The following is a 23539-nucleotide window of genomic DNA, read 5'->3' on the forward strand; positions in this document are numbered from 1 at the left end:
GTTACCAACAGTGATGATAAACAAGCGAAACCACCCCAAAGTCATACATTTGCATGCTGAGAAGGGTGCAGGGCCTCCATGGACTGCAGCTTGTTCTCTAAGACAAGCACTTTTTCCTGCAATCTTTGGATCTCCTGTTTGCTCTGGGCTTCTGTTTTCTGTAACGTTTCATAGTCCAACATCTTCTTCTCGGCCAAAGAAATCTGCTCTTTCAAGAAAGCTATTGCTTCTGTCTGGTCTGTGTATTCACCATGAAGTTTCTCCAGTTCATGCACCCTCAGCTCAGCATCTCGACACTTGTCCTTCACATCCTGGAGCTCAAGAAGGTGCTGACTGCTTTTGGTTTCCAGTTGCATTTTCCAGTTGCTGTTGCTTTTTTCCACTTCATCCAAAGCCTCCTGCAGCTTCAGTTTGAGACTCTCTTTCTCCTTTACGTGCACAGCTGTCTCAATGTCGTGCTTTGCTTTCAGGTTCTCCAACTCAAGCTGGTGCTCCATCTTTATACTCTCCACCACTGCCTTCAGCTCCACGATCTCCTTGTGCTGGGTGTCAGGGCCTGAGTTCAGTGTGGCTTTCAGGTCCTCCAGAGACTTCTGGTGGTCAGAAGCCAACGTGTCCAACTTGGACTTCCAGTTGTCCATGAGCCCCATGTTCTCGTTAGTGGCTTGCTGAACTTTATGCTTTAGGTCAACGATTTCCTGCGAGTACTTCTCGTTGACAGACTTCAGCTTCTCCATCTCCTGCTGGTACTTCTTTAACGTCTTCTCATACTTCTCCTTCAGCTGGCTGCTCTCCTTCTGATGCTCCTTGTTGGCAGAGAGCAGCTGATCCCGCAGCCGAAGAGCCTCCGACTGCAAGCCCAGGTTATGCTCAGGGCTCTCTGCTTGGTGAGAGCTCCTGAGGCACTGGCGGAGCTCGTCCACCTCGCTGCGCCTGAGGCTCAGCTCCTCCTCCAGCTGCAGGATCCTGGACTTCTCTGCCACTGTTGTTAACTGCAACACAACAGAGAACACAAAGTCAGCGCCCGCCTCTTGCCGCCGCGTCCTCCCCCTTCAGTAAGTGTGCTCCAGTGGAGGTAAATCCAAAGTACATCAGTCAAAATTCAAATAAACAGCAAAAAAGAACACCCGGCACCCTCCAACTTGAGCACAGTTTTGCACCAGGGTAACCAGCACTGACAACTCACAGTTATGTCTGTGCCAACTGCAATTTGTTTTTCTCTAATAGGAACCTCTCGTTTTCCACAGAAAAACACCTTGAAAATAACCATTGAAATTTGCTACAGAGCAACGGTGGTTTATGAAAAATAATGTCCTGGAAGGGCATTATGTTTTCAGACCAGGCACCCTGCCAGATGATGCACAGAGGAGATGTGACTGCACATGCAGGAGTATCACAAGCATCGAAACCAGCATTAAGCATATCATGTTTCCTTTATTGCTCAGCAATCCTCAGCCTACAGACCCCTCTGCTGTAACAGAATTTGTTTACCCTGGTGTAAAAAGGAAAAGGGATTTTTACACATGAGTACTTGTTAGAGTTTATTAGCAAAGTCAAAATAACGTAGGAGGCTAGAGGATGCAAGACAATAAATCTGGCCATGGTGAACACTGAGCATAAGGGCTGTGGATCAATATCTTAGGATCTGATTGTAACCTGGCAGGGCCGAACTACCTGTGAGTCACAGGGAGTTCAGGGTGCTGCAGCTGTGGATGGAGAAGAGATTTGACTAGATGAAATATTAGAAAAAAAAGCAGAAGAAACAAGGAAACCGAGCCAAAACCTAAGTGATGAATTCTACTCTGTTTCAATTGATGTTTCCCCACCAACCATCGGCCCAGGAGGCTGGTGGTGGTTATTTTAGGAGGGCACAGGGGGGTTCAAACCAGCCAGACCTTTTGGAGTCCCTCATGTTTGCTTTCTCTACAGCTTTCAAACCCATTGGTGAGGCATAAGCTCACTGCAGCAAGTTTGCTGCTTCCCACAACCACACCAGCGTGAAAAAGCCCTTTCCAGATCTGTCTGCTTTTAGGATTCTTCTGGGCAGCCTGTCCAAGGATCAGAGCAGGCCCACCTGCCCTAACCAGTATGTCCCGTTGCAGATGGCAGCTCCCACAGCTGGCAGGGGGAGCAAAGGGAATGCTGATTGCAACGTCATTTCCTACTGCAGCCTCGATGCAGGATGAATTGTGCAGGGTGCAGATATTATTATTGGGATATGTTAATTGAGAAATGAATTGTGAAGAGCTCGTGTGTCAGATGGTGGCATGGGGCAGAGCAGCAAACTCAGTCTGAGAAACAAGTCCCCACATGAGAAGCAAAGCTGGAAATCATATCATACTACTATTCCCAGGAGAGAGAGAGCAAATAAAAACCAACCAAACAAAAAGAAAAAAAAATATCAGGGAAGCTTAAAGTTCAAGCCAAAAATCAATCAACCCCATAAAAACCAAAAGAAAGAAACCCAAAAGCAAGGCATCATGAGCATCAACGCAGGGGCAAGCGCTGTTCTGCAGGCAGGGCAAGTGGGGGTCCATTACCCTGGTGTCCTCTAATTCTCTGAGGAGTTTTTCAGCCTGTGCCTTCTCAAACAGCAGGCTCTGCTCGAGCTCCCGTATTCGGGCATGCTCCAACTGCGTCTGAGTCTGGTCACACAGAGGGAAAAGAGAACAGTGGAGGTGGGAGGAGGGGAAGGGAGAGGGAGACAGAGAGAGAAAGAGAGGGAAAGAGAAGGCTGCAACATCATCTCCGGCGTACAAGACAAGGAAAGGCAGTTCACAACAGGAGGAGAATAAAGATCCAAACAAGGAGGAAAAATCCAACCAAATAGAAAACGGTCCCTAAGGGGTTTTACATGGTACTTGTAGTGGCTATTCACAGGAAAACTGAATATGTGATGGGAAAACATCCTTCTGCATTAGAAACCTGCTTCGGGGTTTTCCTGCAGCCGCTGGAGACACTTCCTATAAAGCAAAGCTCCCACCAGTACAAGGCCTTTGCACCACACAGGGAATGCAAAGACCTTGCAATGATCCTCTGAGTCTCTCCTCAAGAAGGATCACAAGGTAGGTTGAAAAGAGTTGGAAGTTCCCATCCTCTTTTTGCTCTGGAGACTCTGTGACCCCTGCACTAAGTGGGAGAAAAAGAAGGTCATACTGTTCATGGAGTGTTGTAAAACCCCAAATACACTGCACTGAAGCAAATCAGGGAGACTGAGATTCCCACCTGTCCTACAAATCAGTGCTTTGGGTTTGTATAGGGCTGCCAGGAATCTCAAAAAGCGATTTTTGCACACCAAGACTCTACCAGCCTTGGCATAAGAAAACAACTATTTTGTTTTGGTTTGGGGTTTTTTGTTTTTATTTGTTTGGTTTTGTTGTTTTGTTGTTGTCGCTGCTTTGGGGTTTTGTTTGTTTTTTTGGCAAATGGTTAAACTAAGCACAAGGAGTTTATGTAACCTGCCCAAATCCAGGGGCACTGACTTTGGGCTTTGCTTCAGTGCCCTTCACTTTTAAAGCAGAAGTACCACAAAGCTGCACTTGGTGACAAACTTCAGCACTCCACAACCACCACTGTAAAATATCATGTAAAATTTCCCCATAAATAAAAGAGGAGAGGAGACATGGGGAAATGCATGCAGACTCTGGCCTTCACATTTTATTTTTTTTTAGTTTACAAATCCAACATTTTTCTTTAAATTAAATTTAATTTACCAAATTAAAAAAAAAATAAAAATCAATCTACCAAAAAGCAAACAAACCTGCTCAGAACCACTTTTTACACCCATTTTCTGCCCTTCATTTTCCATATAACTGCTTCCCCTTCTCTCTATTGGAACAAGTTTTAAGGATTTTCTGCCTTTCACTACTATAAAGCAGGTCTTAGCTGTGTATAAATGATGGCAACTGAGGTTTGCAAAAATCCACGTTTTAAGGCTTGAAAAATATCATTACACATGTATTCATAGATGGTGAAGATCTCAACTTCGAGATATACTCAGGACTACTCCTTATTTTATGTGCTCTCTTTGACCCCTGAAGGAGGGGAAAAAAGATGTCCATTCAAGAACCCAAATATCAAACCCCCAAATAATATCATTTAAGTGCAAAAGTTGGCTGAATGCATCCTAATAAGAAAAAGAAAAATATTTACTTACTTAAATAAAATTAATTCTGCTCTCTGCAATGCTCAAAGATCCACATTTCAAGATAGGGGCTCCAGGTTTGATTTTACTTACAGGAATAAATATTCCATGGACATCAATGAATTAACTGGTGGCAGCACATCAGAGTTTGGCTACCTGAAGAAGCTGACCTAGTACAAAACTCATCTCTGGACCTCCCAAAGAGACTCCAGAGTCCTGGGGTTGACACTCAAGTTCCCAGTCAAGCACACCTGATATTCTTGCTCAGTATCTATTAATCCTGCTGTTTTCCAAGTCTGGAAAAACATATTAAAATAGAGCCAAAAAAAAAAAAAAAATCAACAGGGAAGAAAGTTAGATCAACTGTTTTACAGCCCTTAACTTTTAGATTTGCATCAAATCCTGTGTTATTTTATGCAAGCTGGTTTGCCAACACTAGCCAGGATGAGTCAGAGCCTCAAATCCGAAGTTTTCCTGCACTTTGAGGAAGCTCAGATATGAATTTCAGACCTACTTGTAGCTATTAGCCTTAAATTACTGTTCACAAATTACAAACTGACTTCCCAGAGGCATCCAAGACGTGTTGCAGGACCCAGGAGATGAGCATGACAGAGTTCCTTGATGAGGATAATATTTCCTATAAACTGTGGTTTTTCCACCACAAAAAGCCTTTCCTGAAAGCTTTTCCTGTGTTTGTTTTTTATCTTGCAAAGCTCTTGAAAGCTTTTCCTGCATTTGTTTTTCATCTTCCAAAGCACCAGAGCATCAGCATTGCCAACCTGGATCAAAAATGGGTTGAATTCATAACTTCATTTCAGGGCTAAATCCACAGTTGCTCTACCAGAGGTCCAAAACCTTGATCTGTATCACCAGGCCTCCAACAGAAGGATTTCTTTGGTCAAAGAGCTTCCAAGGATGCTGCCTGCCATGCTCAACACCCAAGAGCCCTGGATTTGTTCAAAACCTACATACTACTGGGACAAACAGCAGGGATTCAGCCAAGCCTTCAGCAGAAACCCAGGATCCAGGGACCACAGAGAGAGAATCTGTTCTTACCATCATATCTGTCACTGTCTGTTAAGTCAAGATAAACATTCCCCTCTGAATGTTTGGAAGAGCTGGTGGTGTAAGAGGACTACAAGAGCAGAGGAGGGAAGTCAACTCTCACTGGGTTTTGCTTTTGCTTCATTCAGCTCCAGAGAGGGATGCCAAGGGCTGTATTTGCAGCCACTGCTTGACTTTGTTATGATTTCACACAAAGAATATCAGGAACAGCCTTTTCCCAGGAAAAACACTGAAGCACAAAGGAGCACTTACCCTCCTTGATTTCCAATAGGAGGCCTGGAGGTTCTTTTTCCCCTCAGAAGTTAATTACTTACTTCTGGAAATCCTAACTGCCTCCACAACAAAGCAGGAAGGTGAGATTTTGCTCCAGGGGGTCACTCATTCAAGTATGAGTATCCAAATCAGACAGGACAGGATGTAAAAACTGACCCCAGCCAAGCCCTCTGCCAATGCCTGGGCTGGCACCGATGTTGGACTCATGGAGAACATCCCAGTTCCCTGGATCACAGGAAATCAAGCTTTCCTAAGCTATTTGGTCTTTCATACAGACAAATATGGAAGTGAGGACAGGACTGTAACAGCTGGAAGCTTGGCCACATTTCCATGGCAAAATAATTCCTTCCCACCCAGGAAAATCAGATCTATGACTGCAGGTCCCAGTCTGAGGATATGTCACAGCAGCTTATCATCTTGCTAAGCATGATGGCTTTAAAAAAAAAGAAAAAGTACATCCAAATACAGCTGGTGGTTAACCCTGGTCCCGTTGCCAGTTTTACACAGCCAGGTTTAAACACTTGGAGCTTCCACAGGGACAATTCACTGCTCTCAAAGGGAATGATGGATGGATCAACTACCTTTCTCTACAACACTGGGGGAACCTGTCAGCTCAAGGGTCAATGGAAACCTGATTTTGCACCCACACACCAGGCAGAAACTGCACTTGCTGTGCTTTAGCAAAGGTCTGCTATCAGTGCAGTGCTGATTTACACCCTGTCAAACAGCTCCTTCAGCTTCTGGGTGAAGAGGAGAGGTTTGTGCCAAGAGGGTCACAACCACAGCAACATATCCATTGCCTAGTTTTCCTGGGCTTCTATTGCTATGACTGACAGCAAATAACAGGCACAGGGCCCTTGACATTTCTGGCTGTTACTAACCTGGCACTCTGGCTAAAGAGAAGGGAAATCCTCTTGATTTACACATGGAGAGCAGGGTCTTGCTTTCACAGAGAGATTTTCTTTTCTTTTTTTCTCCCCTGGAAAAGCCTCCCACTCAAGGGCAAGCTCCCAACATCACTTCCAGCTTGCACAATGCTCACTGCAACAGCCCTTCCCAATGACAGGGTGTCAGCCCTGGTGTCCAACCCCACACCTGTGGGCAGGGGACTCCACACAAGGATTCCTCAGGATATATAGCATTTCATCTGGAATTTAACAGCATCCAACCAGGAGATCATGTGTGCCCCACCAGCTGCTAAGAGGAGGACACTGCAGGGATAGAGACTGAGCAGTCAATTCATTTCTAGATGGAATAACATATGTTGCAACACATTCAGATAAAGATTTTAACATGACTTGGCAACTCAGGGTGACAGATTAATTCCAGGCAGCTCCCAGTGTGAGTAGTCATTGGGCAACACACCAAAGATCAATCCTCACAGTTTACACCCTGGTGTTCACAGAAGGTCCAAAGCCATCCATTAAGTATTGTTCAGAGTGGAGCAAAAGGTGGCAGAGGTTACTGGAGGGAGGCCCCACATGCAGTTTCAGGTTTTGACCCCATAATTTGGTAACATCATTAGGAATTACCTCCAGGTCCCCCTTTGTAATGGATTCTTCCTCCACACGGAACTGCAAGTCCTCCACTTTCCTGGGGAGAGGAAGAGACACAAAGAGCAATCAGGAACACCCAGACCAGCACCCTCTGTCTAAGCAGCCACACACATGGGGCCTCTTCACTATGACCCTTACTCAAGTTTTATGGATTGGTGGGACACGGCATCAATGGAGAGATCATTACAAACAAATGGAAAAGCTGCCCAAAAGCTACTGGTAAGACTTTTTGTGTTCTAGGAAAAAAACCAAAAGCAACAACATCATGGTCTGCAGAACCAAAGTCTGAGAGGAGAGGGAGACAGACCACCTTTGGATACAAACAGCTCAGCAGAAACTGAGCTGCAAGATCCATGGAGCAGGACAAGCTTTCCACACAGCAAACACTGGCCTTCTTGCAAGGTACATCCTCCCAGACACACACAGCTACTGTTCTCTGACACTGGGATCCTGAAAACATGCAAACCACAGCCAAGTGTCACTGCTTTATTTAAACCTTGTTATCCTCCAGCTGAGCACTGGGCAATTCCTGTGCCAAATGCATGGGGTCCATACAAAGTATTCCAAGGGAATTGGAACCTCTGACTCCTTGGCAGAGGGTGGGCAGTGCTTAGTGTTTCCACAACGTGGAAACTGTGAGTTACCCTGGCAGAAAAGCCTTCCCCACAGACTGTACAGGCCAGTCATGGATAAATGCACATGGAACCACAAGCACAAACACAGGCATGCCGAGGACTCTTCTCTTTTGGAAGAGAGAACCCAGTAACAATACAAAATAATTCAATTTTCTGCTAAACTCAGCCCTCTTTGTTCTCTTTACTGATTAAAAAAAAAAAGGCAATAATGAGGATGTTGAGCTGGTAGCCAGATGTAAGGACTCTGATTCTGTTACAGATAAAAATAGCTGTGAGTGTACATATCTAACTTCATAAACAAGCTTCCTTGTCTAAACCTCCTTCTAATTAGAGGAGGCATCTGTTGATATTTAGGGAAAAACTCAGCTGTCTTGGGTTAAAGGGCCTCCTGGAGCTGGGAAAGCGAGCTGCCTACCAGAAGAAGAGGGAGACTTATGCACAAAAGAACAATTCATCCTCAGGAGGGGCATCAGTCAATTGAAACCAACACTGTTTTCAGTTATCTAATGCACAGAAATGTCTTTCTATTCCCACTGAAGAGTTTAATTATATATATGGAGAAATTGGACTCCATATATACAAGGACAAGCTGATCACTCTTACCCAGAGAGGAAATGCATCATCATATACACATGGATGGAGCCTCTGGGATGTGGGGAGAGGGTGAATCACACCACAGTAAGGCTGTACTCCAGTTTGGCTTCCCTTCCTCAGCAGGAATGTCCTCAAGATCAGCACATCACAAACAAAGGGGAAGGTTGTACAGAGGGGTCTGCAATGGCCCAGCCTGCACAGGCCTGTTTATGATCCAACACTTACTTTATACTCTATCCTCAGCCAGAACCACCTGTAACCTTTGTCACTGCCCATACACGACTCCACCTCCCTCACCACACTCCTGCTCTACCTCTTCTCCTCTTCCAGCTGGTTCAACAGCTCAATCTTCTCCTTCTGCATCCCATCCACCAAGGCTCGTGCTCGCTGGAGGTTTCCCTCTGCCTCTGTGACATACTGCAGCAAAACAAGAGCCCAAGCACAAAAGTCACCAATGTTTGAAGTACAGGGTTGTTTAAAAAAAAGGATCAGAACAAGGGAACAGAGAGTTCTGATGATCTGTTTCAAAGGACACTGTGGTAAGAGGGCAGATTTTCCAAAGAGCACAGGATGTGGGTATCAGGAAGACAAAAATTGCTCAGTCTCCAGCAGCTGTAAGTTTGGTCCACACTTCAGTGCCCCTCTGACTTGAGCCCTTTGGAGAATCCAGCTCTGAGTCAAGAACTTGAAGCCTGAACAGTTTTGAAAATCTAGTCAGAGCTTATCTGGTCACGAAATAAGAAACATTTCAGATTGCTGTTAATTCATTTGTTACTGATAATTACTGGGAAACACCACACACAAGAAAGCCATCAGCTTGCAGTTGATTTCCAAACTTCTCCTGCATTTTGGACAGGTAGGTGTGACCTGCCACACACATACAGTGCCATCCCTGCTCCTAGGTAGCTGACTGGGCTTTATAAGCATAAGGAAGTCATTTAGGACACCAACAGTCACTGAAGATCTACACTGACAAACAGCACAAGCAACTCCTCTCCTTAAGCATTCAAAGTGCCCTTTGTACAAATGCTCATTAAAAAAACCCAAAACAACCTAAATATGATCAGCCTTTTTTCCTTCCAGATCTCCTGACTTTATTAATGTGATAAAAACATTCTCTCTGGCAGGAAAGCTGTGGCATATGAATTGAGCTGATGTTCTCAGCACCACAAAAATCACTGCAATGCAGTCACAGCCACGGCCAAACTGGGTAGCTGAGGGGAACAAATTTACTCTCCACTTGCATTTCAGCATTGAAATGTATTGATCCTCCAGACACAAACTATCTACTGCCTTTTATCTGGCACAGACAGCCCTTTTCCTGCTCCTGGCTCGGGGCAGAGAGAGCACATGTGACACTGGGAGAATGGAGAAAGAGCCTCAGCTTAACTCACCACATCCAAATTAGAAATTCAGAGCCCAAGTTTCACGTACAGGGGTAATGTTACGACCTGAAACTTTCAGGGGATATCAAATACTCAGATATTTGAGAGCTAGTGATAAAGCCACATCACCTCCTACCTGCTCGTGCTGGGCCTTCATGATGGCAATCTCCTTCTCCACCTCACAGATGTGGCTGGTGGCTTTGGCCACCTCTGCCCGCTCCAGGTCACGCTCTGCCAGCAGCTGCTCAATGTGCTGCTGCTTCTCCTTCAGTGCCTCCTGCAGAGCTGTGGTGCCAGAGATTTTTCGGGCGTATCGAGAAGAGGTCTCTGTCAGCTGGAAAAAGAGTTAAAAAGAGATGGGGTAAAGCCATGTCCTCCCCAGCCCAGAACAGCTGAAGTCCCCTGTTAAATCTGCTCACCTAAGGATCGTTTATTCAGCTGTACAGAGCTGCAGTTGCAGCTCTGGACCACACAGGTGAGGTTAAGTCTGTGAAGCACCTGGACAATGCTCACAAAAGCTCTGCAGTTCCTCTGCACTGCAATGAAAGGACCATTTCCAAAAGTACAGGATGTGGGATGTGAATTGGGTCAGGAAAGATTATCATGCATTGTATCATCTGCCTTCTTAAATACATTTTATTGGTGACCTGCACTGGTGAAGTCCCAAAAAGTGAGCTCAGTTGGGCAGAATAATCTCAACTGGAAACCAGATCCACTCCCCAGAGTGACACTGCACCCTCGTCCCCAGCCAAGTGGACTGCAGGTGCTCTGCAGCACATACTATGACAGAGCCAGAGCTTTTAATAATATTGCTGCCTGCTCTGCTGTCCCCCTGCTTGAGCACCTGCCAAAGCCCCAGGCATGTGATCCAGGACAGCGTCACCCTCCAGTCACTGCAGGAGCTTTGCACAGCTGGCCACTGCAGAGCACACTGCTCATAACCCTGTGGGACTGAAACAGTGGCCTTTTTCTGCAGGGATCCCTCATAAACCTGCCCTGGACAGCAGAGCCCAGACTATCACACTGCAAAATCACATTTCAGCCTCTTTAACAGTCACAATCGCTCCGTGTCTGTTACAACTCCTGTGTCCACGGAGGGAAACCACCTGTAAAGTGGGTAAAAACATCCCACACTCCACTCCTCCCACCTCACTGAAGGAAGAGCTGCTGAAAGAAAACCCCAAGTGCTTTGTGGAGCCTGGTCACAGGTGTGGATGGAGGCTGCCCAGCCCGTGGAAGGAGCCACTCACCAGCCCACTGCGGCTGGGCCTGCCCCCGACCGACGAGGCCACGGAGCTGACGGAGCTGATGGAGGAGCTGCTGGGGCTGTGGGTCAGGGCTGACACTCCCATGGCCATCCTCTTGCTCTTCTTTGCCTTGGCAGGGCTGGTGGATGGGAACCCAATCCGGATCACCTTGTGGATGGGAGCAAAGAGGCCAAACTTGGGAGGGCACTGAAAATACCTGGAAAACAGGAGATGCACCAAGTCACGAGTGGCAGAGCATCCATCTCGCCCAAGCCTTGCAGAATGGCACTGCCAAGCAGTACAAATCCCTCAGCTCATCTCTGGGTGCTTTGCTGTGACATTGTTTCCTGTGTGCAAGTGGTTGGATTATTTCCCCTTTCCTGTACTTGCTGTACTGGCAATCTCCTTGTTTTCATTTGTGGTGCTTTAGCAGGGAATCCCGAGATAATTGCCACGCACTAGTTGCTGTGCACTTTGATGAGATGCCAGGAAAGACCCATCTGGTAGCCTGGAGAGCACAAACATCCCAGAACATAAGCACAGCCAGAGGATTGCTTCCCTACAGTCCAACCTTCCCAACAAACCAACCCTCCCAAAACCTGCGTGTTCTCTCTACCCTGCTTTGAAGAAAGTCAGGTAGTAAAGTGTGTCTGAAAGGAGGTGTCAGAGGCTGGACCAGGCTGTGCTTGGGGGCACCCAGCAATGGGACAAGAGGCCATGGGCAGAAAATGATGCCCAGAAATTTCCACCTGAACATGAGGAAGAACTCCTTCCCTGGGCAGTGACCAAGCACTGAACAGGCTGCCCAGAGAGGGTGTGGAGTCTCCCTTGCTGCAGATATTCCAGAACTGTTTGGACACATTCCTGTGTCATGTGCTCTGAGATGACCCTTCCTGAGGTGGGAGACTCTTCTCAGAGAACCCACTGTGGTCCCTTCCAACCTGAACCATTCTGGCATTTTGTGTTTAATTAAAAAGTCTGAATCACACAGCACTGAATAAATGTTATACAAGGTAAAAAACTTCCCTACTGAAACAGAAGGGGGAAGTGGCAGCTCCTAACTGTGAAGGTAAAAATACCATTACAGCAAATTCCAGTGTGTGACACCTCCTCTGGGTGGCAGAGAAACTGGTTCCCATGCAAACAAACTTAGAAAGATGCAAGCATAAAAGATGGAGAATCAGGAAGAATCGGATAACTACAGTGCAAGCTCTCTTCCACAACTGCAGTGATCCCAATGATTGTGACTCTCCAGAGCCCTCTTCCAGAATAAAAATGAGCCAAAACACAGTGTCAAACCCTGGAAACCCCTTCAGGGCTCGGGCTGGCTGGAACAAGCCAGAGTTCATCTGTTGCTGGCCACCTGCACTGCAGCAAGGAAAACCAGATCATGTCCAGCATCACATCCCCTTGTTTCAGGAGAGCAGCCAACACTGAAAGCTCTCTCTGTAAGAGCTCTTTCTCACAGGCTTCACAGCAAGGCTAGGACTAAACACTGGGTCATAAAACAGCCTGTCCTATGTTAACATAAAAAACAGGTTCTAATGACTAAATGACACAAATCCAGCTTTACTAGCACAAGTCCTCCCTCTCCAGATGTGAGCAGCTGTTTCTCTAATTCCCTTTTATTTTTAAGTGCTGGCAGCCATACAGCTGTGTCACAGGCAGACCCCTGTGTACTTGGGAGGCCAGGGAACAGCCTGATCTCCAGCCAGATGAAAATAAAATTCATTTTCAAACATCTGCTCAAACCCATTTTTTTTTCCCTATAACAAACTTTAAACAACCACTCTACAATCCCAAATCTCTCAGCCTCTTCAGCTTGCTGCCAACACAGGCCTTTGGGTTTGGAAAACCAGTCACACCACAGGCTGACCTCTTACAAACCAGCCAAGCCTTGCTCAGCATCATATTCTCAAACTCCAGTAGGCGCAGGCAGGCAACAGCCCCTTCCACAGGTCTGCCTGGTGTAAGCACAGGCTGGTGCTACACAATGGTGTCAAAGGCACTTCAAAAGCCCCTTGACAGCTCTTTGCAAGCCCAAACTTGCTTCATTACATCTGCTCATTTTCTTTCAGTCCAGATTGGAAGTGGTTGCAATTAACTTTTACAGTTCAGAAGCAGGAATTGGGTCCAGAACACTTGGCAGAAAAAAAAAAAATCTACTTGAAAACTAAGTTTTCTGGAGCTGAGGAGCTCCAGACTCGCATTACAGAGAGGAAACAGGGGAAAAAAAGTGATGTTGTGATGGCAGTGCAAAACTGCAGGTGGGAAACAGTACAGGAAATTTTGAAATAGATGAAAAAAGGCTTCAGTGTCCAAGGCTGACATGTCACAGACTATGCAAAAGCAAAGTTCTGAGCAGTTTAGTGGGCAAAGGCTCCTAAGAGAGCAGAGCAGAGAAGGAAGAACAGCAAAATAAGCAGGCAAAGGATAGTACACTAAAGATGAGTACATGGAACTTGCTTGGCTTTGTGGATAAGAAACAGCCAAACCACACCAGCACCTCTGTAGTCTCCTGTGCAGACAGGAAAGCAGATGCAGCAAATCTCAGTGCAAATCAGCACCCATGTGATGTACAGAGGGGCTCCCCACAGTGATGCCCTGTCCTCTGGGGCACTGCTACTGACCCACAGCCTGCAGGCAGCCTCCAGCTCCCTTCAGCCTTCCCTCGCTGCACATCCAGACCTGGACCTGCAGCAAAATCAAGTGACCTGCCACAAATTTCAGCCAATTCACCACCAACTCAACTGGACTTGCCCAGGGCAGCAAAGACGGTGACAATGCTCTTTGCTCCCTCGTGCCTCTCCTGCTTCCACCCCTGTCCAGTGCCTCGAGTCAGCTCTGAGCTCCACTCTCCTTTTGCAGCAGTGCTGGCCTCGGGCAGCCAGGCCAGGGTTGCTCACTAGATGGCAACCACCACCAAAGCACTGACTCCAGAGTCCTGGACAGCCCCTGCCCACACTGATCCTGGCAGGACAAGCTCAGGGCAGCGTCAAGAATTCCACGTGGCCGCAGCAAACATGGGGAATGCTGACTGAGGAGTGCCTGCAGGCACCAAACATGGGGAATGCTGACTGAGGAGTGCCTGCAGGCACCAAACATGGGGAATGCTGACTGAGGAGTGCCTGCAGGCACCAAGGGAGTTGGTTTTACCATGTTGGCTTCTCCAAAGCACTGCCATAAGGAAATCAGAGGGCTGGATGAAGGCTCAAAGGACAAATAGGGACAATGCTGCAAACCTGCTCTTAACAGTGAGAGGCAAAGGAGAAGCCTTTGCACACAGGGCACAACCCAAAACAACCTCAGCCAAGATGCTGCAGTTTCAGAAGACAGATGACTTCCAAAAGTTGAATTTTCAAACTACAGCAATGGGGTGTGAGGATGAGAGGCACAGAGAGCACCCCTGCACTCAGATCTGCCTTTCACACCTTCCACATGCACAGAGACCATAAATCATTTCTGAGCACCCTGAAGATGAAACTTAGAGATAATTTGAAGCGTCTGATAAAGAAAGCAGGGACTTGGATTCACTCCATGATTTATTCTCTACCATCCTGGTTCTTCTTTTTTGAGAACAGGCTGGAACTCTGCCATCTGCTGCCACTCATTTACTGCTGTCTTGCCCTGACATTGAACAAGGCAGCATTTCTCTTAATTAAAATGAAAGCACATGGCTGCTGGACAAGACACAAGAAACCTTTATTACAGAACCTGAGATGTAACAAGGCAGGAACTCCCAGCTCCTCAGTTTCAAAGTTAAATCTCTCCTCTTAAGCCAGATTGCCTTAAGAAGCTCCAAGAAAACCAACAGTATTTCCCACTGAAGGAAGTTGTGAAGGACAAGGAATCAGTTCCACCTGCATTTGAAGCAGAGCCAAAGTGCTGCTGCATAACTTGTATTTGAACATCCCCAAGCTCAAGATCTGATGCTGGGGTCATTCCCTTAACTAAATTCAACAGGAACAGAAACAGCTTCCCAATAAGTCTGCAAGATGTCCCTACCTAGTTTTATAGGTACTTAGAAGGGCCTTTTTAGGAAAAGAAGATAGTGGAGGTGCCTGTGGAGTCAGAGGTGGTAAGATCAATCAGTAGACAACTGTCACATTATAGAATTAGCACAGGGACAGAAAACAACTACCAATTGTTCTTTCAGATCTCTGGAATTTATCCTGTGAAAGAACAGAATAAAACAATATTAAGCTGAGGAGAAAAGAGTCAAATCTGTGTCTTCTACAGTTCTGACAGGGTGAATTATAAATATAGCAGAAGAAAAAAGTTTATGGGAGGACACGTGTGGGAGAAAGCAGAGCTAATATAATCACAGAATCAATTTCCAGCAAAAACTAAATCCCACTGTAAGTTGTCTTCTCTCCTTACTCTCTCCTGTTTCCTGAAGCTACTCAGGTTCCTTTTCACAGATGTTATCTGATTGTGCTTTAAAATGCCCCAGCAATGAGGTTTGTATTGATCTCCCTGCAAGGCCACCCCAAAGCCTAAAAGGCTCAAAATTGGGCTCTCCCTCCCAGCCCACAATGTCCAAGCAAGCACAGCCCTAGCTCTCCTCCCAGCTCCGAGGGCACTTGTTCCCAGCCACCCCAGGAGGTGTGTGGGACCCTCCCTGCCCCAGGCTGGGCTTCAGAGCACACAGTACCTTGTACCAGCCACGGCCCCGTCGTTCTTGCCCAGGGGCTCATCCAGCTCCACACCACACCACTCCCCCTTGGCAAAATCCGTCTCTCCCACGTAGCGAACGACTCCCGTCTTCGTCCCACCGACCTGTCGGAGACAAGGAGCTGAGGGTTAGAGCGTGGACAGCAGGGGACTGAAGCTGGGACAAGCATGGAGGAAGGAGGGCAGGACATCAGTATTTTCTGTTTCAGATCTAATGAAAGCAGCAGATAGTTCTCACACCAAGTTCTCCCAGCACTAAAGTTGTCTCTCCGATAACTGCAAGCAAATTGATGAGCTCCCACTTCTGGGACTGCCTGCCTGGAGGATGTCAGAGCAAACAGAATGAAAACATATTTCAAGGCGTCAACTGATTGCAGCAAGTTACTTGTGAGGCCAGGAAGGAGTTTAAGCCCTGCAGGCACAGCTCATACCTGCCTTGTGTGAAGAACCACGACCTGCACTGACAGGTTTTCAGCCCTGTGCTCTTCCAGGTGCCAGTTCTGGGCACTGCTGGGATGGGACAGCTGAGCCAGGAAGGCACTCATTGCTCCTTTAGCTTGCTCCCACACAGGGTTTGCTAAGGATGTAGGGAACTGCTCAAAATAGAGCAGAAAAAGCCTCCACTTTTACCTACACCCTACAGCAGTTCCCACCAAGATGCACGGCAGAGGGGCTCAGCTCCCTGCCAGGCTTCCTCCAGCACAGGTTTTTTTCCCCCTCCACGGAAAATTAGGAATAAATCACACCTTTTCCTCCCATGTGTATGATTAAAGTCTCCAGCGTGCTGAGTAGATTCGAGAAGGGCACAAGTCAGGAACCTTCAGAGCTGTGTTTTGATCACTGCTCTGAGAGCACATGGCACTGAGCAGCAGCTGCCTCTGCCTTTGCACTAAACACCCCTACTTAGACACTTGGGATGAGAAAAAGAAGATGGAAAAAGCAGGAGGGTGGTTCTAAAGGTTCCTACTTCTAGTAAATCAGCATATGATCTAAACCTTTTTTAGCCCATCTCTGCCAGAGCCTAGGTTCAAGGAAGAAAGCTTAAAAATACGTTTAAAATTCAATTTGCCACTTCATCCTGAATGACTTGCAGTTAATAATTTTCTTAATAATAAATTTAACATCAACAGGTATCAAAAGAGTAATATTCTCCTACAGAAAACAGTGAGAGTCAAATGCAGAAATCTCCAGCTTTGTTAATCCCAGGGCAGGGTTGTTAGATTTACCAACTGTGAATCCCTAAAAGTTGCTTATGCAAAGGAAAGAGAGTTTTCCCAGGCTAAAAATAACTGCACCTTAATGGACTAACCAGCACAGCTCTGAAGTCTGGGTCCTACCTCAAGTCCTGAGAGGCTGCAGCGTGCAGCTTGAGTTAGTCTGGAATTTCTCTCACTAGGGATTCAGAATGCTGCTGCTTATGGAAAAAAAACCCCTTGATGATGTTGTTCTCTTTGCTATATAATAGAGAAAAATATTTGCCAGCAGGAAAAGGATCACAAGGAAGCTTTCTGGTCCTACACTGTGCCCAGGGTAAAAAGTTGACTCAATTTCAGCATTGGGCACTTGGCAAGTTATTGATTTGAACAGTGGAATTCTTTACCAATCACTCACAGTCAAATGCCAGTCCCCTTTTTGATTGCCTTGAGTTTATACAGATGTAGCCCCTTAATATTAATGCGGTGATTTAATGTCATTCTAATACATTTCTTTAGCTGCAAGTTGAACTCAATATAGGTGTCATTAATCTTAATGTCATTTATAAGAACCTACCATTGCTGGTGAGCCCCCTCAATTTTATTTTTACTGAGTCTTAATTCCAGATATTGAGTCATGTTTCCTTTACCAAGCCAGAGGATCCCCACAGTCTCATGTAAACCTTATGAACCTTATGAGTCCCTCCATCAGTGTGACTGGGGCATCTACTGGGGGGGGTGTCACACTCCTCTGCCCACACAAAGGACCACTCAGTTATGTCCTCATCAATACTATTTGAGGAAACTGTTTCCATACAGGAGAGTAAAAACCTATCCCTATTGACCTGATAAACACATTATCTGATTATACCAACACCAAAACTGTGCAGTGAGAGGGCAGGTCACACTCCCATCTGAAAGCTCCACATCAGCCAAGGCTCTAAGTGCAGCTCAGGTCCAACACTCCCCCAAACAGCCACGTGATTCTCTGCTTCCAGAGCAACTCATTCTACTTTCTCTGTCAAGCATTAATTATTCTGCCATCCTCTCTACAAAACACACCCCTGCCACACAGCAACACGTTCCGCCCCAAGCCAGGACGGACACATCTGCTCTGCGACAGCCTGGGCTCCCCACAGAGCCAATATCAGGCTGTCACATGTGTCAGCACTGAACCCTCTTGTTGAGTTTCCCATCTTTTGGCAGGCAGGCAGAAACTCTGATGGATGGAGAGCCCAGAAAATTCATCCGACTCCGACGTGCAGATAATCTGCTAATGCCGCTAAAATAAGTGATGTTTTTTGGAAGAAGCCAGCTGGCAGGTTGTGTGTGGAATGGACTCATCAGAACAGAACATTTGCTTCTATCAGAACCTTCAGTAAATCAGAGGTATCACCCTGGGAGAGGGTACAAGGCCGGGAGGTTAGCCATGGCAGGGCATAACTCATGGGAGCACACAGCCATCCCTCCTGCCCATGCCTGGCTTGGATACCACTATCCACAACCCAGGTGTGAACAGCAGCCAACCATGCTTGGCTGCTATGGCATTAACACAACAGCCACCATCAAGCTGCAGATCAGAGGATTTCCTCCCAGAACATCCCAGATTTTCTCTGTGGAGAACTTGTCTGCATCTTTCAACCTGGCACATTAATCAGTCACAGCCACATCTTCAACGTGCCAAGTGTCCAGAGTGAGGCAAGGACAAACTGGAGAGGGCAACCCACCCCTTTGTTCAAGCCCAACACAGCACAGAATTAACATCCATCTCAGTTCAGACACATCATGGCTTTTAGAGTTGACAAGTTTTGCTCAAAAAGGAACAAAACTCCCAAAGCTTTTCTGAGACGCCTTCAATAGTTACCTTACTAAAACCATTGCTGAGATTATTCATGCCCAAGAGAATGGGATTTTACCAAATGTAAAGTGTTAACAGGTTTTTTTGGGAAAAAAAAAACAAACTCAAACCAAATAACTAACAATAACAAAAATAAACCAAAAAGCAGCTAAAAATAGCTCTTTCTTGAAGCTCAAACAAATGGAAACAATACTGACACAGTAAAATTAGATTTGTTTGTTTGTTTTGGGGAGTATTTTGACCAGCATCAACATTCCAGGTTTCTCCACTTCAGGTAAAAACACTTCTGATTAACTTTAAACAAGCTTGTAGTGGCCCATCCTCTCCAGCTGGATTTGAGCAGCCTTGGAGCCACACTCCTCTGAGTTCTTGGAATGCTCAAATCAAAGACCATCTTCCTGACTTGTCCCTTTCTCAATGAAACATCCAGTAGTCTCAAAAGACAGTTTTGGGCTTGACCTTCACAAGAAAATGAAGTCAGGAGTATTTAGCAGGTCTGAGTCTTAACTGGTGAGTCAGAACAGCACCGAGCACTCATGGGAGGACATCCTGCCAATTGTACTATCACTAACATCACGTTTTACACTGTGCTCCTCTCATCGAAATGACAAAATTGGATCCAGACCAGTATCCCAGGGCTGAAAAGACAATGATGTTAATCCTTCCAGTCACTGCCTTCATCGGAGCTGCAAATACATAATTTGAACTGTTTACCAAATTAGCAGCAGGCCATGTCTCAGTCTGGCTGCTGTGAGCCAGGCCCCTCCAGCCTGTGTTTGCCCTTTTCTCCTCACGGACTCCTTGCTCACCCCACAGCAGCTTCTTGCTCCCAGCAAGAACCTCTTGGGAGCTGCCCTCACCCCAAGGCCTGTGGGCAACTCTCTGCTTCAACACCCTCCAATACTGCTCAGTGAGAACAGAAACACAAAGTTCTCTGTATCATTCAGGCCAGCAGGGACTGTCCCCCACCACGTCATGCGTGCTCAGGGGTCAGCAGTGGCTGAGGCGCCTGCCTGAGCACATCCCCACAGAGATGATGTTTGCTCCCTGCTTAAAATTCTGGTTTGCCCCTTGGAAGTTATTTCCAAAGCATTTCCACAAGACAGTGCTGCTGAGCAGAGGGTGGAGGTGGGAACACTGAGTGCCTGGCACATGGACATGCCTTCCCTGCAGGGCTCCTGCCCCGAGCCCTGGCAGAGCTGGGAGACTCTCCCACTGCTCACCTGTGGGAAGAGAAAGGAAGGGGATGAGGGGAAAGGGCAGACACAGGACACTTGCTTTTTACCCTTTCGACCTTCAACTACTTCCCACGTGCAGCACATCAGCTTATTCCACCCTGTTATTGGATGATACCAACAAGAACTTGGAAATCCCCTTCACTGGACAAGTGCTGCTTGCTCCAGTTTGAGCTGTACCTGCAGGTTGTATCCAGCTTGTAAACTGGAGCAGCCATCCTTTCCCTTGAGGATAAATGGAGGGGTTTTTCCTCCTCCCCTACACTCATCCACTCAGACAAGGAGCCTATTTCTAGCCCAACCTGAGAGAGGCAGGAGTAGTGTTTTCCCACCACACATAATTTAGGTCTTCCAAAGGCACTGATGGCAGAAAATTACTGTATAACACTTGATTTACAGAGGGTGATTTTGGCAGCAGCACAGGGATGTGGGTCCAGCCATTACAGATCACCTGAAATAATGACCTGTAAATACAAGGAGGTAAATGCACACACCTATGGGAAATGTGGCCATCACTTACTGGGGCCAGTGTTCAGGAGCTGGTGGGAAGCTGGAGGTGTAGCTTGTGGTCAGGTTTACCTATAAATACAACTTACTTCAGGTGCCATCCAACCATCAGCAGCAGTTTCATCTGATCAGATAAACACCATGTCACCTGGGAGCACCAGAACTGGCTTTTAGGGTGAGGGGAGAGACAGACAGCCACGAATTACAGGCCAGCCCTCCGTGTGTGAAGCTACAGGAATTTTTATAGTTTCTTTTAATCCAACCACTTATCTCTGTGCCTTCCCATCCCCACAGCACAAGTCAGCATTGCACAGTGATGAGTCTGACAGCCCTGCTGATGCAAGACATTGCTGTGCATTTATCTGTCAGGCACCAGCGAGAAAATACTGTCCTAGGGAGGTGGTGTAAGAGGAAAGCCTGGAATTACGGCATCCCCTCCTGGGGCTGTCTTGGATACAAAGTCCACCCACATTAATAACACAGTTTGCTCCACCACAGGCCACTTACAGCTCCTATTTAATGACAGACATTGCACTCAGCAGACAAGGTCCAGGCGATGCCTCAGCCCAAATGAATGGTTAGGAGGGTGTGTGCACAAAGAGCCTCAAAGGGTTCATGTGGCCACAGGGCAGGGCAGTCGCTCTGGGCTATTTATTTCCCTCTTTGTTTCACTGCAGTCCCAGGAAATCACAAAAACACAGGATGGTTTGGGTTGGAAGGGACCTTAAAGCTCATCTCGTTCCACCCCCTGCCATGGGCAGGGACACCTTCCACTAACCCAGGTTGCTCCAAGTCCCACCCAACCTGCTCTTGGGACACTTCCAGGGATGGGGCAGCCACAGCTTCTGAGAAACCTGTGCCAGGGCCTCACCACCCTCACAGGGAAGAATCTTTTCCTGATATCTAACCTAAACTCTGTCAGTTTGAATCCATTCCCCCTTGTCCTGTCACTACACACTCTTCAGCAACTGCCTCCTATAGCAAGGAAAGAGCTCCAGCCAGGAGTCCTAAATGGTTTCCTGTCTCTTGAATCCTGCAAACAACCAGAACACTGCACTTCCCACTGCTTGTCACAGACCTCCACAGGGACAGAGATCCCACACTCCCATGCAAGGTCTGAGGCTCTGTTGTACTGCTACACTCTCTGGTCATGACACAGCAGATGATGGTCTCCTTATGGATGGAGCTGCAAGCAGGCAATGGAACACTTAAAAACACCTTTCCTGAAAAATCCTGCCTTGGCAGAGCTACAGAATAGGGTCATTCTTTCTTTACTGCCTGGTTTGCAATAAAGGAATATGTCTGGTGGTTGTTTGTGAAGTGCACACAGGAGCATTGCTGCACCTCTGAGACCCTGCAAACTGGGAGAGTTCCAATGGTTAATGAGGAAAAACAGGGCAGGAATCCTTCCTTCATGACACCTCACATGCCTTCACAGCAGCTATGCTTTTGTCTCAGCCACTGAAACAGCTCAGAGAGCTTGTGGCAGCAAAGCAAGGAGCTGTCTCTGCCCAAGGAGAAGGGGTTAGGTTGGAATTCTCCTGGCCAGGGAGTTTCTCATGAAATGGTTTCTCATGCAGGTGGTTAAAGGCTTTCTGCAGCTCTGGGCTGGCCAAGCAGGGCTGGGACAGGAGTGTGCAGGGGGGATGCTGAAGAAAGGACATGATTAGTTTATCCCGGCCCTTAAACAGCCTTGTTTATCACTACATTTTTGTACTGAAGAGTACAATCCTAATTAGGAGACAGAAGGATGGCTGAAGGGCAGAATACCTCTATTAAGAGGATTTTTTGTTTTAATTATTTTTTATTTAGACTGACATATAGTACAGCCACCTTCTTACCAACCTTCTTCAGAAAGCAACCACATCTAGGGTGGAATGAGTTCAGCTACTGACAAAGCCCCCCCCCCAAAGAATTTTCTCAGGAAAAAAAAAAAACAAACCAGCAGAAATTCCTCCCAGGCAGAAAATGCTCAACTGCTCCATTCCTCTGTTTCCATCCCTTCTTCCCCTGCAGAAAGGCAAAAAGCCAGCCTCACTTTAACAGAAGTCCAGCAATTAACACTATTTGGGAAGCTCCATTCTCACTAAAGCAAAGGTTAATTGTTCCACATTCATTTGTCAGACTTCAAGAGATGAGTTCTACAATATTAGAGTGGGGTTTTCATCTCTTTAATGCAATTTTTACATCTCCAGGAAAAAGTCTGAGTTAGAGTGTGCCAAAGGCAAATATTATCTAACTCTTCTAATGGAAAGCTAAAAGTCACATTTTGCAACTGCTGGAGAGGCAGAAAGGGCCTTGGAACAAAGTCATTGAAAAGCAAAAATGTCTTCAAGCTATAATAGACTTTAATGAAGTTAAAGAAAGGCACCATCAGGAAATGACCAGACTGCAGAGAGCCAGGTGTCCATCTGGCAGACCTGCAAGGGTCCTCTGCAACCTTGTGCTCCATCCCCTGAGCAATCACTGAAAACACGTGTCCTCCCTCACTTGAAAAGCCTCTGGTGGATCCCATCTGCCTAAAAGCCACCCTCAAATAAAAAGACAGTCTTTCAGAAAGGCAAAGACTAAGAGTAATAAAGACAACTAAAACTGCACCAATCCCTAGAGGACAAGAGCAAAGATTTGCTCGGGGAATTTGAGGCAACTCAGGTTAATTCAGAATTATTGTTTATGTATTCAAACACCAAACATGATTAACTGACATCTCCATTACTAAAAAAAAAGAAAAAAAAAAAGCCAGCTGCCAAGCCAAGCACATGTGAATGAAGCATAACAGCAAATTATTTCTTCTTGTTATCTGTTCTTTTCCTGGATCTCCATGACTGTGTGCAAACAATTCCTGATGTTGCTGTAAGCTGAGCATTCCTGCTAGAGCCAGTGAAAGGCTGAGCTCATTCCAGACTCGCTCTTTTGGAGCTATTTATTACACTAACAAATCATAGCACACACTTTATCTAATAACATTGGAGGGGGGATAAATTAGCAGAGAGGGAGGGATTTTAAGGATGCACCTTCATTAAAAACAAACAAAAAACAAAAACCACTCCCAAAACACAACTGAACAGAAGCCAAGGGGAGAGATGCCAACAGGCTGTATTGCCTGGCTATGCCAAAATCTCGATCTGTGTGGGCCCCACTGAGGTGAGCAGAGTGTTCAGTGGACAGATCCT

At 46.5% G+C, this 23539-nt stretch overlaps 1 protein-coding gene across 4 annotated transcripts in view; it reads right to left on the reverse strand.

The window, feature by feature from the left end:
* The window catches only part of CLIP2 (CAP-Gly domain containing linker protein 2), a 59528-nt gene that overhangs the window by 12722 nt on the left and 23267 nt on the right, over nucleotides 1–23539 (reverse strand). For 2 of the 4 annotated variants that reach the window (XM_029961373.1, XM_029961372.1), the window contains 7 exons: nucleotides 15554–15678; nucleotides 10903–11116; nucleotides 9789–9986; nucleotides 8581–8684; nucleotides 7015–7075; nucleotides 2541–2645; nucleotides 48–992 (listed from right to left, as the gene is read on the reverse strand). In XM_029961373.1, the coding sequence (XP_029817233.1) occupies nucleotides 48–992; nucleotides 2541–2645; nucleotides 7015–7075; nucleotides 8581–8684; nucleotides 9789–9986; nucleotides 10903–11116; nucleotides 15554–15678 (1752 nt within the window). The remainder of the gene's footprint in view (nucleotides 1–47; nucleotides 993–2540; nucleotides 2646–7014; nucleotides 7076–8580; nucleotides 8685–9788; nucleotides 9987–10902; nucleotides 11117–15553; nucleotides 15679–23539) is intronic. The other 2 variants (XM_029961375.1, XM_029961374.1) reach the window with 1 other exon arrangement.

This window comes from Manacus vitellinus, unplaced genomic scaffold (genome assembly GCF_001715985.3).
Source record: "Manacus vitellinus isolate BGI_N305 unplaced genomic scaffold, ASM171598v3 scaffold_32_pilon, whole genome shotgun sequence".
Lineage (NCBI taxonomy): Eukaryota > Metazoa > Chordata > Aves > Passeriformes > Pipridae > Manacus > Manacus vitellinus.